The 17,557-nt window shown below is 42.4% G+C and overlaps 1 protein-coding gene across 27 annotated transcripts in view; it reads right to left on the reverse strand.

Annotated features, from left to right (window-relative positions):
- Window positions 1-17,557, reverse strand: part of LOC143216793 (uncharacterized) — a 94,220-nt gene that overhangs the window by 42,113 nt on the left and 34,550 nt on the right. For 18 of the 27 annotated variants that reach the window (XR_013010628.1, XR_013010645.1, XR_013010644.1 and 15 more), the window contains exons 18-21: window positions 16,713-16,817; window positions 7,261-7,389; window positions 5,973-6,078; window positions 2,293-2,370 (exon numbers count right to left, since the gene is read on the reverse strand). Coding sequence is in view for 7 of the 27 variants with exons in the window: in XM_076440202.1 (XP_076296317.1) it covers window positions 2,293-2,370; window positions 5,973-6,078; window positions 7,261-7,389; window positions 16,713-16,817 (418 nt within the window). In the remaining 20 variants the exon portion in view is untranslated. Of the gene's footprint in view, window positions 1-1,011; window positions 1,030-2,292; window positions 2,371-5,972; window positions 6,079-7,260; window positions 7,390-8,369; window positions 8,844-10,865; window positions 11,075-11,997; window positions 12,136-13,908; window positions 16,676-16,712; window positions 16,818-17,557 lie in introns of those variants that run through there. The other 9 variants (XR_013010631.1, XR_013010630.1, XR_013010629.1 and 6 more) reach the window with 8 other exon arrangements.

The following is a 17,557-nucleotide window of genomic DNA, read 5'->3' on the forward strand; positions in this document are numbered from 1 at the left end:
GTGGATCGACACGATCCATCCGTATTATTGACTGATCGAGGTGCCGCATCGATTCCCGCGTCAACCTGGGGATTATTCACAGAGAAGTTGCGTGTGATGCGTGCACAGTGAATATAAAATTGACATAGTTGATTAAGGAATTCAAATTCAGTCGCGATTTGCTTAATTCGCCCGTTGAATTGTAAAAAAATCGTCGATCACTTTTTTCTTCCTTCCATATACCGGATAGTCTAAAAATATCGATCACGAACAAATTCCGCGATGATTACTCAACGAGGATGATGCAATGGCACCATTCATTGTTTGTCATGCGTTTAAAATACATTATTGCTAGACTGTGAATATTTATACGGACACACAGATGGATTCATGAGGCCGGCTGCTCTGAACATAATTCTTGCTTATGCGAGAAATAAATGATAGGGTAAAGGTACCAGTTATCCGACACAAAACGAACCTTTTAGAAATTAATAAAAGTAACGTGAAGCAACTAGTATTACTCTATATTTTTTTTTTTAAATAAAATTGATGTTTCCCCTTCGTGTAGACATTGGTTGAAAACCTTATTCCCCGAGAGAACACAGAAAATGCTAAGAAACTGTGTGATACACTTGAGAATAATAAAATAATTGATTAATTTGTTATCAGAAATTTCTTCGTTAAACTCCGTTAATATTTCTTTTGCTTTTTAACAGAATCGTTCAGAAAAATTTGACAAAATAAATTCCGGAATGCCTTCGAATACCTTTACCCTACGTAAAATTGCAAACAGTCATGGTGTTGCGTGTCGAAAGTGTAGATCGAGTCGAGAGTGATCGATCAGGATGTTCCTGGCGAGGTATATTCATTGTGCACAGTGTACTATCGATCTAACTATAATTGAGCGTCTACGGGCGTTGTGCAGCTATACAGAAGATATAAAAAAAAATATACAGAGAACATAAAAATCACAGTGAAGAGCAGCGATACGGCGAGTAAACAGAAGCTAAGATTCAAGAGAAGATCACTTACTTTCTCCATTGTGGAATTCTGCGAGTAGCGCAAATAAAATAACAGAGGATCGGGAACAAAATAAAAAACGCGTTAGTATCCATTCGTTCATAAGACATGATTGATGAGAGATGACGACATAAAGAAATGGTGTCGAGAATCTGAATCTAGCGCAACTTTCACAGATTTTCGAATATCTTGTACTATAATAATGGTGTTTCGAATGTTTTCAGTTCCGATTTTACTCTTCGGTTTTGCTATAGCACGTGGGCAACGGGTGTCACGACTTGCAAAAATTTATATTCCCCGAGTCTTGTGAAGTCGCTTCCGTGCCATGGAAGAGGGTCGCATTTTTTTCTGTGTTTTTGGAACTTTCGAAAACCCGCAATCATCACACGCAAGCCACTTTTAATCTAGTCGTACAAAACTACAAAACAGGATAACAATAATAATTATGTATTATAGTAGAGACGCAACGAGGGCACACCACTCACACTCTGCGGAAAAAAGATATACGTTAGGACAGCAACGGAAAGCAGACCGCATCGAAATCTGCTCGATTATTCACTTTACGATTGATCATCGAGAAAGAAATTCGTAAGTACTTGACAATCTCTTTTAATTTAATTAATCTATATTGCACAATATATACAATATTAATCTTTCAATATTTCTCTAAATACTACGAACACACGGTGTCGTCTCAATGGTCACACGTGGTCAGCGGAGTACGAGTAGGGGATTAGCCAATGGACAAGTTCCGTTAGAGTCTTAAATGTACTCATTTTTGTCATAAATGTGTAGAATTCGCTGTCTAGTGGTAAACAACTTTCCCCTTATCGCTGACGCGCGAGTTGCAAATGATCGACAGATTTCGGTACGTATGCGAAAAACGTATGGCTTGAACTTATTACGTAACGGGGGTCAACCGAACGAGCAACAGCCACTATGAGGAAGACATATGTGCTCAACATAATTAAACTGTCTAAAAAGATTCCTTTCCCCGTATTTACACGAGCGTTTTGCATAATCGTCTTATAGTATATATGTATATACACAGCTTATATTTACCGTCTTATCCGTGTAAGATAATGAACTCCAAGTGTTAGTACTAACAGTATACCTCGACTATAAATAAATGTGTCTTAACCTATAGAATGAAAAATTGTCTCCGTTTTTGTAATGTTATTTAAAGATGCTCGGAAAAATAATGAAATAAGGAAAATATTATATTTCGAGAGTTTCTTTCGTTAGAACAAGGAGACGCCTACACATGAAAATAATAAAAAGGGCATGTTGTACCTGTCCCTCCACATTCCTTGTCCTTTCGACATGGTACCAAAAGCTGCCAGCGATGTGTTTAGGGACTCTAGGGACGGTCTGATCTCAGAACAAAATCTGGTATGATTATGGATAACAATTTCATATCATGCGCATGCTGTTTCGTATCATTTCGTGCACTTTATAATCACACAAACTCTCTATTTATCTCTTTCGCACTCTCTCGTTCGCTCTTTCGCGCGCGTTTTCTGCTTTTCTTCCTTTCACTATCGTTCGCTCTGGAATGTTTTGTCAGGAAGCGAGTGCGCGCGCGCGCCGCTTCGGAAAATCGTAATATTTACTATTTTAGATATGCAAGCGCGTGCAAACACGTGGTGCTCTTGTACGAGGAAAACGTTTTAAGGCCGCACGCCCAAAGATCTACTTCTTGCCAAGAAGGTAGCTCACGGTAGAAAGGTAGAACCCGATCGTTGTTCGTGCGGTACAATGAGTCTGTTATTATAGCGAGGGCGGGGAGGTGGATCGTTGTAAATAAATAGCACAAGACCATCCCTGTTTTTCCTAACAATAGTTCTTTTTTGTCGAGGATTCGCTGGCGATTTGGGTCAATGGATTCTGGGTCAGCTGCGTCCGTTTACTGGTCAAATATTTTTCTAAAGAAGACTGTGATCAAATATATTTTTCTAAAAAAGACTGTGGTCAAATATGTTTTTTTAAAAATGATTGTGGTCAAATATATTCCTCTAAAAAAGACTGTGGTCAAATATTTTGCTAAAAAAGACCGTGGTCAGATATTTCGCTAAAGCAGATTGTGGTGAAGGATTCCACGGAAAAATTGAATTGAAAATGGATGGTTTGAAGCTTCGAGGATTAAGAGCACCAGTTGTTTACATGGTTAGTGTTAGACAAGGCACCGGATGGGCTCTCGCATTCCGTCAAAGAATCGTTCATCCCAGCTATACGTCAATGAACAACATGCGTATCACTATGTAATCACTATGTAAGAACTGCTACGAGCAAATGGACGGCGCAAAGGTGGCGCCAAGCGATTGATTCTCGGTTTCTCAGCTGGTCAACCGGTTACATAAAACGTCAAAGCTGGAACGCATTCGGAGTATAATAGAATGAACAGAAAAAGAAAAGGAAACGAGATCGAAATAGCGTTGCTGTGAGAGAGAATCATGATGGACAACGGAAGACTGATTAAGTACGGTAGTTACGGATTTGGTTCTCGTCGGCTCCATTTAGGATCGTTTCATACGACGCCTTCGTAACGGTAATAACGGAACCGTGCGGCGCGGCGCGGCGCTCCGTGCGTTATGCGTTCGTTATGCAGATTACGTAACGCACAGCGAATTATACCGTTTATTGGGAAATGTAGACTAACAACCTTTTGTCGCTCTCGACAAGGAAGCCTTCGCTATAAACAACATAATTAATGCGAGCGAGAGATATGACTTCATCGGCTATAATTAACTGCACACCGATGCAGTTATCGTCTTATCGTACTACCATCGAAATTCCAATTGTCTCACCAATGGAATTCAGATTTTTAACTGCACAGCACAGCTGATCATGCTATCACCGATATATTTAGGCGGTTCTGTCAACCCTTTGTGGGTGCGTCAGTGGACAAAATTATTCGTTTAACCGATGATATGATTAGACTGCGGATCTTTATGCATTTATCACAATAATGGGTATAGGGTTATCCAAAATAGACTATAGGAAGTTTTGCAAAATAAATTTGAATAGCTTTAACACGCTCTTCAATCGTATACAACTCCATTGTTAAAATTGTTAAAATTGTCTATCATTGTAGATTAGATATACAAGAAAGTGACAAGAAACAAACATGGCGTTTGACAGATATTATTATTCAACATCCTAAAGGTACTTTGAATAATCTATTACTTGGAACTTGAAACAGGAGAAGATTTAAAAAATCGAAGAGTTTCGATACATAAAAAGTGATTGCAGGCAATTTTTATTTTGCATAAAGATCCGCAGTCTACTGTGGTGACGGTTGCAATTAATATTGGTTGATATAAATGTAGATGATTCGCATCATGTTTTATAACTTTGCCCACCGACGCGCGAAGCCAATGAAACGTCAATTCGAAGGTCTGCACTTCGGGTTGCATTCCAGTGTAAATTCAAAGCTCATTTTATATGTACAGCTCGTGTGAGTAGTCGATTCCCACGATCCAGTATCACGTTTCGATTGTTATTGTATCAGCCAATAAATCTATGGGGTTAATTCGTAGCAGGAGTCTTGCACCAAGTCTCGCACACAGTGTCACACTATAATACACAATATATTATTGTTCTTTGAACTTTCCATCAATTTTACTCTCTATCTCTCTTTTATTGTTTTACGCTGTCACTGGCGTGCTTTGTGCTGTCACGTTGTCTGCCCCGTTAGTGCTCCTTTATACACCGATCAAATGCAAAAAATTTCTTCACCAAGTTATCTCTTGAAAATTAAGTTCTTGTTGTCTTCATCAATTTCGAATTTTTTCCTTTTTTTACAATGTTTAATTACAACGTAGTCCTCGTCGTTGGCGAAGAGAATTTTAGTAATTACACAATGTTATGTATACGTATAGTACAAAGTTGCATTTCAAAATACTCTGTGTTAGGACTGTCCAATAAACTTCGTTCAGTAAGCGTGCAGTATCAAACATCGATAAACAGATTCTCACATTACGACCGAGATTCTCATCGCAGCTGTAGGTTTTGTTATACTGTTCGATTCACATTGTACTCAACAGTTACGTTCCGATCAAATCCCAAAAACAAACCATGCAGATTCCACGATTATCCGAATTTTCGCGCCCGTTCGATCCGATCCGTGAAGACAAGAATTTTTCATTGAAAATTTAGAAACGAGTGTATTCAATCTGCCGATTAGAACCGAAGGCTGCTCTTTACTTTACCGGACTCAAAATTAGTACCTTTCTCCTACGAATTATGATGCATGTAGATTTCTACCCGGCGCGGATGCAGATCGAAGTTTCGGACCTCTATGATCAATAGTTGAGGAGTTATGGTCGCTTAAAGTTGAGCATATTTCCAGTTTCTTTGGCGACGCCCTCGCCTGTCTAAAATGCTCAACTTTACGCGAACATAGCTCCTCAACTATTGATCCTAGAGGATCGAAACTTCGATCTCCATCCGCGCCGGATACAAATCAAATACATCATAATTCGTAGGAGAAAGGTACCAATTTTGAGTCCGGTAAAGCAAAGTTTACCCGAACCGAATGCAATGTTTTCTAATGCAGCGCAGATCGACTTTTCTTGGAGGAAGTATTTCGAACGCACAGATGTTTCCAATACTCTGAAATACGTGTTTGCGTGTCGTAGGGTAAGTTGCACGATCTCTGCAGACAATTTGCAGGTTTTGTTATTAATCAAAGTTCCAGCAAATATTAATAATAAGCTCTCTTTTAATTTCATCAATTTTGATATGCAGTCCCAACGAAACTTACAATTAGTGGTACGCCTGTTAACTCTTCGTGAAGTATTGTATAATAATTTATACTATGGTTCTGACAATTTCCAGAAATCGTTGAGTTAACAGGTCGAAAGAATTGATGTGCGATTATGGTTAATGGCACAACCTACCCTAAATCATCGAACTTCCCGGCTACTCGGATGAATGAAGTTTGCAAAATAACAATAAGTATCCGTACATACCCGACGTGCACTGGGTGCCTGTTGATGTCAACGTTGTCTGGCTTGAGGTTGGCAGCGTTCGATCGGTGGTAATTTTCTTTCGTGATCATCTCGGTTATGGTCGGCGCTGCGAAAGAGATTATTAATCATCTGGTTAATCGATAGATCACTACAAAACCTGAATGTCGTGATTAGACTGTGGATCTTTATGCATTTGTGGCTTCTGAAAATTGTCGAAAAGCGTAGAATACAGTCAAACCTGTTTTTATGCGGTCTTTTTTGTGCAATTTGTTTTGTGCGGATTTTTTTTATACGGTATCCGGTATATGAATATCAGATTAGATCAGAAAAGTGTTCCTACAAAAGTTGCTTGTAGTTTGTGACAAGGTCACCTTGATTTTTTTAAATGGAATATCCTATTTTTTATACCATGGATCGATAGAGTATCAAATTCAAAGAAGAAAGAGAATTGTCCAATAAAAAAATCCACTATTATTATATATATAAAATCCAATATTTTAATCCACTTTCTTAAAATTCATCCGGAAAAATTGCGAATAAACAGCACGAGTAGTCTAATCATGACACAATTTTAGTCGGAATAAGTGGATTACGCCACACATTATGCAATAAATAAATATTCAATTTTCCCGGCTGGTCGTGTCGAGTCTTTGGCAGATCTATCGCAGATACACGGCCCCAACTTCCACCGATTACTCTTATCGGCAAATGTCATCAGCTGGCAGCGAAGCAGGTCGCGAAAATGAACTCGGAACAGTTGTGTTCTATGACTTGAAGATTACACAGCGCCGCGCCGATGCTGGCTTACGATTAACGCATGACTTTATGCTATTCCGAGTAACCTTTCATTAGACTTCGTTGAACTGAACAACAGCCACCGTCCTGGCAATCAGGATAAAAAAGCAGCACACTCTGCTTAGAGGAATTGAGACGGCCTTGACATCTCTTCCGCGTTTTCGTGTGCAATTATTACGTCTTCCTTGATTTGTTTAACTTTGCAGGAACACGTGAGACTCCGGAGGCGATTAGAAGCATAGATTTAACGTGTTGTTCCAAGAAGAAAATGTTTGTCAGAAAATGGTAAATTCGCGAGTAATGTGCACTATTTGTAGAATTATGTAAATTCCAGGAGAGTCTTCGAAGACTTGTGCAAGTCAGTCAAGGATTTATCGTGAATGAATTAAAAGTCCATTAGCAGATAGGTCGAGGCGTGCTTTACGAGCGGATCGCCTGAGAAGTCAGCATAAGCGTGCAAACAATTTTCGTGCATGCAAGATAAATAGCTCACCTCCAGAATGTCTATTGTCCCTCTCGTCGTCGGTGACGTTGACGCGCATCGAATCATCCCCCATGGACTTCATATCGTCAACAGTCATGTATCGATACTGCTGTTGGTCGCTGAGCATCGGATCTTCACCTATGATCAATAGAAAATTCAACGTTTCAATCGCTGTGATAAATTAAAAAAAGGAAAAACGGCGACGAGAGACGACGACGACGACGACGACGACACGTACGATTATTGTAATATAATAAACTTTACGAGAGAATGAATGTAGAAATCTAAAGAGTATATACTGTATAATATAATCGAAGTTGCATGGGCAGAATGAAACGTAGTGAAAGTTTTCTTATATATGCACCAACGTAAACAAATGAGTAATGAGCCTGCGAACCAAGGAAAAATCATTGCCATGGAAATAATCGTCTCGATCAAGCCTGAACAAGCGAGATAATATTAAGTGTCGTGTCGTTAATGTACTCGAATGTGTTCGGTTTTTCGCTGTGTGCGCTGGCGAATTGATGATTTGGAGGTTGGTGACTCCACGTCGCGTGGAGTGACGTTCTCATTGTTTCGGCTCGAAGCTTTCAGTTCGAACGGATCGCGGAAGAATTGTCAGCGTGATGCGACCACGAGGAGAATTTTTGGAAGTGAAACGAACCTTCTGACGTATGTTCAAAATGGTTTGGTGACTCGAAATCACGTGAAATGACGTTTGAAATCGAGCTTCGATTGTTTCAGCTCGCTGTTTTAAGTTCGGACGGATCGCAGAACGTTTGATTTCAGGAAGTGAAGTGAAATTCTAATTTTGAACTTCACTCGGAGCCTCGCGACGCGATTGTCCCACCACAGAGTTAATATCGGAAGACGTTGAGAGCCTCGCTTACTGATAACGCGCACTATTATCGGCCAGGGCTGGAACGCGGAAGCAGATTTAATTTTGAAGAAAACCTGGTGCTAGCGAAAACAAGTATCAGCACGCTAATTAAATGTTCCGCTGCGTGATCAGTGTTCGAGTCACAGATCGCGTGAAAACTAGCGAGGACGGCGCGAGGCAAACTGATTTGTTGGTAATCAAAGACTGACTCGTCGAAACGATAACGCAACATTCTTACCTGCTGTAATGGCCACAGGTGGTACACGTGTATACTACGAGAAACGGTAACGGAAAAATTTGGTGGAACGTAGAGAAGAAACGCGTGGAAACGGTGTGGCATTTTTCACACGACTGACGAATCGACACGGTTATCCAATCAGTTTATAGAATCAGCCAACGTCGAACGCGGCTTATCAGATATTCCGAGATTATGGAGTACAATTATTTAATAAGCGGCCAACCTACAAACTCATTGCCCGTCACACCATAATATTACAAAATCACTTTGAATTCATTCTCCTATTACGCTCCACATCGCGTTTCCTTATGATGCGTAAATGGCGCTTTGTCACCGACCAGGTTAGATTTCCTCGGCGCAATTGCTTTGCGATTGGTATATTGATGTGTTGTTCGCGATCGAGAGTGATCGCGTTTTATAATAGTATTTGCTCTATCTAATCTTATTATTGTTACAAAGTTACTAGCCGTCTCGTGAATGAAATTGCCATCGCCATTGAAAAATTAATTGCGCAATCCTTGACTGTTAATCCGTTGACCGAGTTCATTCAATCTAAATGCTTAAAACGATGTGACACAAGGTGAATAAAATTAAGGTAACATCATTGTCGCCGCGATCGACGTGTGAACACGGTACAGCTCATACCAATTCTGGTACTATGACACAATGAACCGCAAACTGACATATAGGGTCATTCTAAAAATTCGTATTGCACAGACATAAAGTTTGTAAGAACTAACAATTATTTTTCAATATTAAAACGTAAGTTGACAACGCCGGTTCAACTCGATCTAAATGTTTAAAATGATGTGACACGAGGTGAATAAAATTAAGGTAACATCATTTTCATCAATTCGGGTACGATGACGCAATAAACCACAATGTGACATAGTGGGGTCGTTCTAAAAATTTCAATCGCACAGAAATACGTAAATAAAACTTTTAAGAATTATTTTTCAATATTACAACGTAAGTTCCACTATCGACGCCGGTACGGATCTCCCTTTTCTATAAATAAACGACGAGAATCGCAATTTTTCCGACTCGTGCGCGCACATGGTGATGTCATCGTCTCTCGGAAGAGCCTCGGGATTAATGACATTAAAAATTAATATAAACAGAGAGGAACAGCAGCGACGACAACGCGCGCATGGAAAGACCTGTGCCGCACCGACGCGTATGTACTCGGATCCTCTAAATTTAGCGAGTGTTCAAGGACACGGTCCCGAAGCATTTCAGAAACTACCACGGTTTCTAAGCCTCTGTCTACGAATAGTTGACCTCATAGGCAGTGACCTATATCTCGGTCGAGAGCGAGCGCGTTCTCCGAAAGCCGTGTAATCACGTCGAATATGCTCTCGTTGAATGTAGTTAAACCGTTCCGGACACGTCACGGACTAGAATAGTACAGAAACTCGTCTCTCGTAATCAGAGAGTCGCTTAATTTACTTCGCGCGCCACGCCGCATCGGCGCTAATCAAATTCCGCGGTTGTCAACGCGGCTTCCGATCGTTGGCAACACAATTCGATACTAAACAACTCTGGATCACATGCGCCAGTTGCGCGTCTCTCCCCGGCGCGCAAACTTCCGTGTCCATTGTTTCCACCCCAACTTTGCAATTTTTTACAATTCCAAAAAGTTCATATTGAAATTCACGTGGAACTTTATACGACGCCGACGTAAATCAATTTTCATCGAGTGAAATAACTACTTGAAATGCAAAATAAATATTTGCCTGTGTGGTCTACACCTTTGTTTAATGGTTGGAACACTAAATTTAAAGCTTGGGACCGCAAGTACCATATGCGAGTAATTAAAAGTTCGTATTCGATGGTTCTATCGAGTCTTGATAATTTGGCACAGTATCAAACGAAAGTGCGCAGATCGACCAATGAACTAACATCGATTTCTAATGAATGAACGGAGGCACTCTTGGATCTTTATGCAAAATAAAAATGTTGACAGTCTTAAACTATCACCCGAAGAAACATTGAGCCACCTCGAACCACAAAGGCTGATCTCTCGATAGCGGTAGTACTCACTTTCGCTGAAATGTTGTTCGATTAACTGGTAAATAAACTAAGGTCCAGGTTATAAAAAAAGAAGATTTCCCTAGAGAGACATCTGTGAACTTGCAGTAGAATTACCGTGCGAATCTCAACGCGAAGAGGGCATCGTCAATGTTGTTTTCTCGTTCGCGAATTATGTTCATTCAGTGGCAGATGTTCATTCACTGGGGAGGTCGTACATAGTATGTAATATACATAGTTATCAATGCGAGAACAACAAGCCATCGTGTGGTTTAATGGGTCACTATAGTGTTGCATCGTGTTAGAAGATCACGTCGGCGGAAGACAGTATAGTAACGCACAGTAGCTGAGAGGTGAAAACCTTTCGTGTAGATGGAGTTGAATGTATTGCTTGTACAGTTACGTCGTTTTTCTATGTTGATAGGGTTAGTGTATTTTTTAGCTGACCACTGAGTAGACACTCACCGGGAGAAAGCTCCCGAAAAGAACGTCCGAAGCGTATTCCGAAGACTGATCATCATCGCCAGGCTTCGTCACTTTTAAACAGTTTTCGCGCGATCGCGTCATCCGATTTCTGTTTGCCCGCGGCGTCCCTGCGATTTGTAATTGTAATAAAGCTTTGATCGCCGAGTCACCCCTGCCACAAGGGGCGTATCGGCGTATGTTAGTCCAATGGATGCTAAGAATAGCGGGAACACGAGAATCCGCGGAAAGAATCGGGAAAACCAGCGAAATCGCGAGTGTTCGATTCCCCGGTGTCTCGCTTTACCCGGGTTCGCTGGGAACGGCTTCGAGCGTCTCGCGAGGGTTGAACAATTCGGCAAGTCGAACTGATTTTCTTTAAACAATTTTCCGTGCAATAGAAAATAAATTGTAAAATGTAAATTGGAGAGTTTATTCAATAATGATAATAAGGATTAGTGCTCTTATTTTCCTTCGAAGCTTCAATTTCTGAAACTTTGAATTTCTGAAACTCCGAAGGCGATGGAATTCTGTGAAAATTTTGTCAAATTTTTTATTTTTATTTTTATTGGGAAACTTCGTTTCTTCGAATCGTTCGAATCTTCAAAGAGTCTAAGCTTCTGAGAAGTAACAGCCCCAATAAGGTTAAGTTTCAACAACTCTTTGAACGACTCATTCTCGAGTACAAGGCCTTTTTTCCGAAAACGGAGGAAATGTTCATAATGGCTCTCCACCCACTGCGGTTGCCTCATACCCTTAACACCATAACTGGCGGAAGTGAGCTAATAGACTGTTGAATGACAGCGCCGTATTTAAAAGAAGCTCAATCATTTTCCTGCGAACGAATCGCTGGTGTGCTGGATCGACCTCTAACGAGGCGACAATAAAAACACTCATTGAAACCCTATCAGGCCGGGGTAGCATTCTAGACCCGTGAAAGAAAACTAGCATGTCGCAACAGTCTCGGGAGCGCGTATCGAACTTGATCCCATTGCTAGCGAACACGAAGAACCAGCCGTCCTTGATCGTTGCCCCTCCAAACAAAACGTACGCGATACGATCGTTCGCCGTGCGTCTTATGTCATTGATTCCGTCCGTCTCATTGTTATGTCATAAACGGGGGGATCATAGTCACGTTTTCTTGTGCCGCTCAATTAAGCGACCTGGCTACGAAGGCTCCTCCCTATGCGTTCCACAACGTCTGACGTTCCTGATCCGGTCTCTCTTTCGACACGTCTACGACTGCATTAGGCTCCTGAGAAGATGATCGTCTTGATTCCGGCCTCTCTAGACCGGCTTCGTTTCGCGACGCGAATAACCAATGAACTTCCTACGTTCGCCGCGGGTCACGCACCAAGGAAAAACTTAGGCGAGCGAACGGAAACGTTCGTGATCAGACGCCGACAGATTCGTAACGCGCGTGCTGTTGCGTCAACAAACGATAGCAGTAGCGACCGAGAGCGGGACGCGAACTGGCGAAACTGGTCAAACTGATTGGAACAATGTGCGCCAGCAACTGGTGAAACAATTCCATGATGAGGCTGTTTGATCCAATGAAACGGCACGAACTGATTGAAATAATGAGCGCGCTTGGATTGCGGGTGATCGCGCGTTTACGACATAAGTGGGCTGCGGATTTTTATGCAAAATAAAAAGATATGCTACACTCGAGTAAGATACAGAAGCTATCGTCATAGGGAGTGCCCGGGTCCAATTGTCTTCAAGAAAATGGTCCTCAGGTTCTAGTTCAGAGTTAATAGCAAAGAACAGGTGTGTGTGGCGGAGGGCCGGAGAAGGTGCACATTGTATTTAGTATGCGAAGAACAGGTCACACGTGATCCAACTCCCAGCTTGCTAATGAGCTAAAAGGAGACCAATAAAATTGGCCTATATGGAGAGAGAGGGGAGTCGTGCGTAAAAGCATTTTTCCCTATATTCTATAAAAAAAAGGTTCTAGCTCACCAGAATGGCAGGCTGAACAGTGTCGTTTAACCATCGTGTACCTATCGCGGTATTTAGGTTCGCCGCGAAAATGGCGATGGAATTCGCGTCGCCTATATGGACACGCAGGATTCGATCGAGTTCAAGGAAACGTTTGAGAACTGCAACGAGCAGCTTCTACGGAAGAGCAGATATTCTGCCAACTCGTGACAGTCAAAGATCAGGGATGACTGCGATACTATTTCATAGAGTAGACAGTTTAATTCGTTCTAGATTGGACGTACAATGGAATTAATTCAGGAACTTCTAACCCAGACTCATTGCGATTAAAAGTGTTCGTCGTAAACAAAAGTTCCAGACCAGCTATTCTGGGGGACACAAATACGTAAATGCCATTCTGAAATTTATACTTGTAAATTCGCGTTCTACTATCGCGACTGCCGACATCCTAGATCGTGTATAATGCATATGCAATTTATGGAGTTTCAGTTGACGGACGGAAAGTTCTCTCATGGTTGAACAGTTCTGCCGGGAAAGAGACTAAAACGAATGTTTAACGTGAGTTAACACCACGAAGCCTCGGGAAACAAAGTCGCGTGGCGAACCTCTTATTATCACTTTGCAAGCATTCGTTATCGCGGGGGTACGGTGATAATCACTATACAAAGACCTTTTTCTTTCGCGCGTTACCTTGTAAATTTTTCTTGCGAAAACACGTTCGCGAGAACGGAATATTAGGTAGTAAATTCGTTCGGTTACAAACACGATTGCGAGGCTGAGTGCATCGTTCAATCAATTTTCTAATAATTGCCAGATGATTGACTGCGAATTGATTGTAAAAAAAATAATGGAAGGGGATCGATGTTGGTTTTGGAGGCAGTAAAAATCTATTTCGATTTCACGCGAGTGTACGGGGACGGTTTTATGCTCCGCAATATGACGGGCATTAGGGCCACGTGACGAATATAACATTTGCCGAACATCTGGCTTTGCAGCAGACATTCCCAGGTAACTTCCCTGTCGTTCGTACTAATCGTGTAGCCGTTTAGATTCAAGCGTAATCAACTTGCAGAAAATCTGAAAAAATTTGTGAAATTATATTTACACATAGTGTCGCTGTTCCTGCTGCCCGTACACCCGCAGCACGTCACCTTCTTCGATTCCTTCCGCTTGACTCGTCCCTTGGCCATGCTGGCAGACCTCCGCGCGGGAAACACACAATTCGAAAATCGCCTTTCTCTCTCCCCTTTCACCTCCGTCAACTGCCAATACGATTTTCAGTGAAAATCCAATCACCGAAAGAAGCCCGTCTCTCCTCAAGGTATCGCACAATCAGCCGCACGAAAAGTTTCGTTCACGGTAGCTACTTAATCCACGACTCGGTGAACAGTACTGACGACGTACGCTACGTACACAGGACTAATTACATCACCGACTGAACGGACAGTAGACGATGTCTGCGCTGGTAGAGCTAGCTTGCACGAATTCCAATTAGCGCGAGTTATCGCTACGCATTCATTGATGACTCGCCGTCAATCGCTCTATACATCCCCACTCCTTCCTTTTTCTGCACTAAAATAACTCCGAAACTGTGCGAGTTGATTCAGGTGCAAACTTAGTGTACAAAATGTTGCTTTCGATCGTCCGTCTAATCAGATTCGACGTCTTCCTCTATCTTCACAGAAATTATTCCAAAAGCAACCTGCGTGGGTAGATCCAGGTGCAAACTTGTTATACAAATTGTTGCTTGGTTCTCAGACTAATTAGATCGATTTGGAAAATCTCGTTAACGGGAGCCTCTTCCTCTTTCTTCGCTGAAATTATTCTAAAAGCAACCTACGTGGCTAGATCCAGGTGCAAACTTGTTACACAAATTGTAACTTAGTTGTCCGACTAATTAGATTCGATTTGGAAAATCGTGAATCCAAACTTGTTCCAGAAATTGTTGCTTGATCGTCCGGCTAATTAGATTCGATTCGGAAGATCGTATTAACGGGAACGTCTTCGACTTCTTTCTTCGCAGAAATTCTTCGAAAAGCAACCTGTTCGGGCGCTGTTTCCGGTATCTCCGGGTGCCAACTTGCAACACAAGCGTCGACCGATTAGATTCGCTTTAGAAAATCGCTCTGCCTCTCGCTGCAACGAAGAGGTTCGAGGAGCAACCTGTTTGGGTGACTCCAGAGGCAAACTTGTTATGCAAGCGGGGCGGGCTCGGTTGTCCGGCTGATTAGATTCGATTTGGTAAATTGCATTAACGAGGAGCGGAGCGCGACGGGGGCTTATACTTTCCCTTGTTCCGCGGTGTTTCGTCGCGTGCCAGCACCGGCGGGGTCAGGAACAGCGACTGAAGATTAATACAAGTCCGAAGCAAAGTCTCCACCTAACAGCGAAACGTGACCTCATTCCGTGAATCACCGATTTTATAATAGTAGTAGCCGGCGTGTGCAGGTTTTCCGCCGCCTTTATTTACATTTCGAACTGGCGCGCGCGCGATCTTTCTCGAGGAGGAGGGACCCGCGCCCCGAGAGTTTGGATCGTCGCGTGTTGTTTCGGAGAGGTTCGATGGGTGTCACGGACACCTGCAAGCGTAAATAGAGCCGTAAAATCTTTTACGATCGTTGCGCGTCTGTTAACGATACATTTGCAAGTCGGGGAACACGACGGTTGTTTTTTCGAACGGCGCGGCGAGGGCCTGTTTCGCGGGAAACTGGAGCGCACACGGCTTCCGATCGACTATGCGAGTCGATCGAGAGGATGATGGGAGTGTGGCTTGGTCGCGTGTGTTCTCCGAGAGCGGAGTGCACGTCCCATTTACGGTGTAACGTGATCAATTAACGTTAACTGGCGTCGTTAGTGTTCGTTGATCACCTTTTTCTTTCCCCGCCCTTACGCGGCCAGCCGCGAAAGCGCGGGATAAATTTCGTGGAAGCGAATTGCGCACCGGCTCGAAGGGAAAACCCGTGGAAAATTGTTTAACAAGAGAACGGAGAAAAGAGAAAAATTATCCGCGTTATATAAATTGTGGTATTTTGGTCGTGAATCGTATTTGGCCGGTAGCCAGGCCTAGCCAGGGGTTAGGCTAACTGCACGAATAATATGGTACAAGACGCGCGCCGGCTGTTGCATAACGGTTGGTAACGGAGTGCGTGTAGATACGGGAGAGGATGATACGTCAAAACAGAGCACACAAGCCCGCGTCTGTTCCTGCCGACTGGCGTAATGATCGCACAACTCGTTATTATGCAAATTGCATTAACAGTAGCTGCGCGCCCTACTTCGCCGGTGTACCGTTTTCGCGGTTTCGCCGGCGAGGTTTAGGATCGGCCACCGTGTCCGAAATAATCTCATGAAAATCCCTAAAAATCATAAACAGATAAGACGCTACGAATCTGCCAAGCTAACAGTGCAGCGCTGTAGCAAACTGCCGAGTCAGACATAATAAATGAACCTCGTATATTCAAGTCCGACGAGTAAATGAATCGATGATAATGATCTCGTTGAATTACAAGTGGCAAGGATAACGCCACTTCTATATATACACCTATTGCGTATGTTTGTGACGCGCGTATTTTCGATTTACAGAGCTGCTTCCACCGGAACTCGTCACGACAAACAACAAGATTTTCATTTGATCGTTTATCCTTTGATATCGATAATTTTTCAGCGAAACGAGCAACAAGTGTTGAACGACGAGTATTCCCCAAAAGTGGAGAGACGAGATGGATGATCCGCATCGCACGTACGCAACATTCGTTCACGTACCTTGAATGTGCTGACAGATGTATTTAGGGTATATATGTATGTATATATATATAAGTATGTAGAGAGAGAGAGAGAGAAAGACAGAGAGAATGTACGCGCACGTGTGATATGTGAAAGAGTGACAGAAACAGAGTACAGACAACTTACGGGTGTAGGTCATTTGGCCCTGGTAGTAAGAAGGAAGGTACACGTGTTGCGCGTGTGGAGGCTGCCCGTACACATTCATGGCTGCCATGCCGATTTCATCACCACCTACATCGTACGCCGTCGAGTAAGGTAATTTTTCTCATCAAAATGCTAGTTTCGCACCATAAACACTGTTTCTAAATTTCGCTATCACTGGGTTGTTATACAGTTAGGCGGTCTACGTCGGTTCGGCCGGGTCTACAACTGTCGAACAGCTCGCGGCCTCTTCGAACAACCATACAACAACTAGACAGCGGATCTTTTGCAAGATGAACATATTCCGGAGCGAAATGGAAATTTAGTTTCCTTCTGAATATGTTTAACAGGTCGAAAATATCACTGTATTAAATTACATCAATTCGCTTTTGTCGTAAATGCATCAAATCCGCTGTCCAAGCACCGCGAACCATTGGCAATCCCAAAATGGGGGCTCGGTGATTTTTTCTCTATTTAATCGATTAACAGAAAGATAGAAAATTTCAAGAAAAGCCCAAAAAATATTGGAGGAACGTGAAACCCACGGTTCGATTTATTTTTAAACATGCAGGCACAAGTTATCGCGCTCGAGAGTTATGAATTAAACATCGATCCTTTTCGATTTCTTCGGCCAGTTTACATAAGCGTTCGCTCGTGTGATTTGACGGTTCGCTGATTCGTTTGGTGCATATGTTATTCTGCCATAAAATTGGATCATTTTGATTTCAGGCGCGCCGTTATACCGATGTAGACCCAGCGCTTAACGTAGCGGATAAGATAAGCGTTGGTTTGTTCGCTTGCGTTTCTGATTTTCCGAGATCTGCGTACAA

This window comes from Lasioglossum baleicum, chromosome 16 (genome assembly GCF_051020765.1).
Source record: "Lasioglossum baleicum chromosome 16, iyLasBale1, whole genome shotgun sequence".
NCBI classification, from domain to species: Eukaryota; Metazoa; Arthropoda; class Insecta; order Hymenoptera; family Halictidae; genus Lasioglossum; species Lasioglossum baleicum.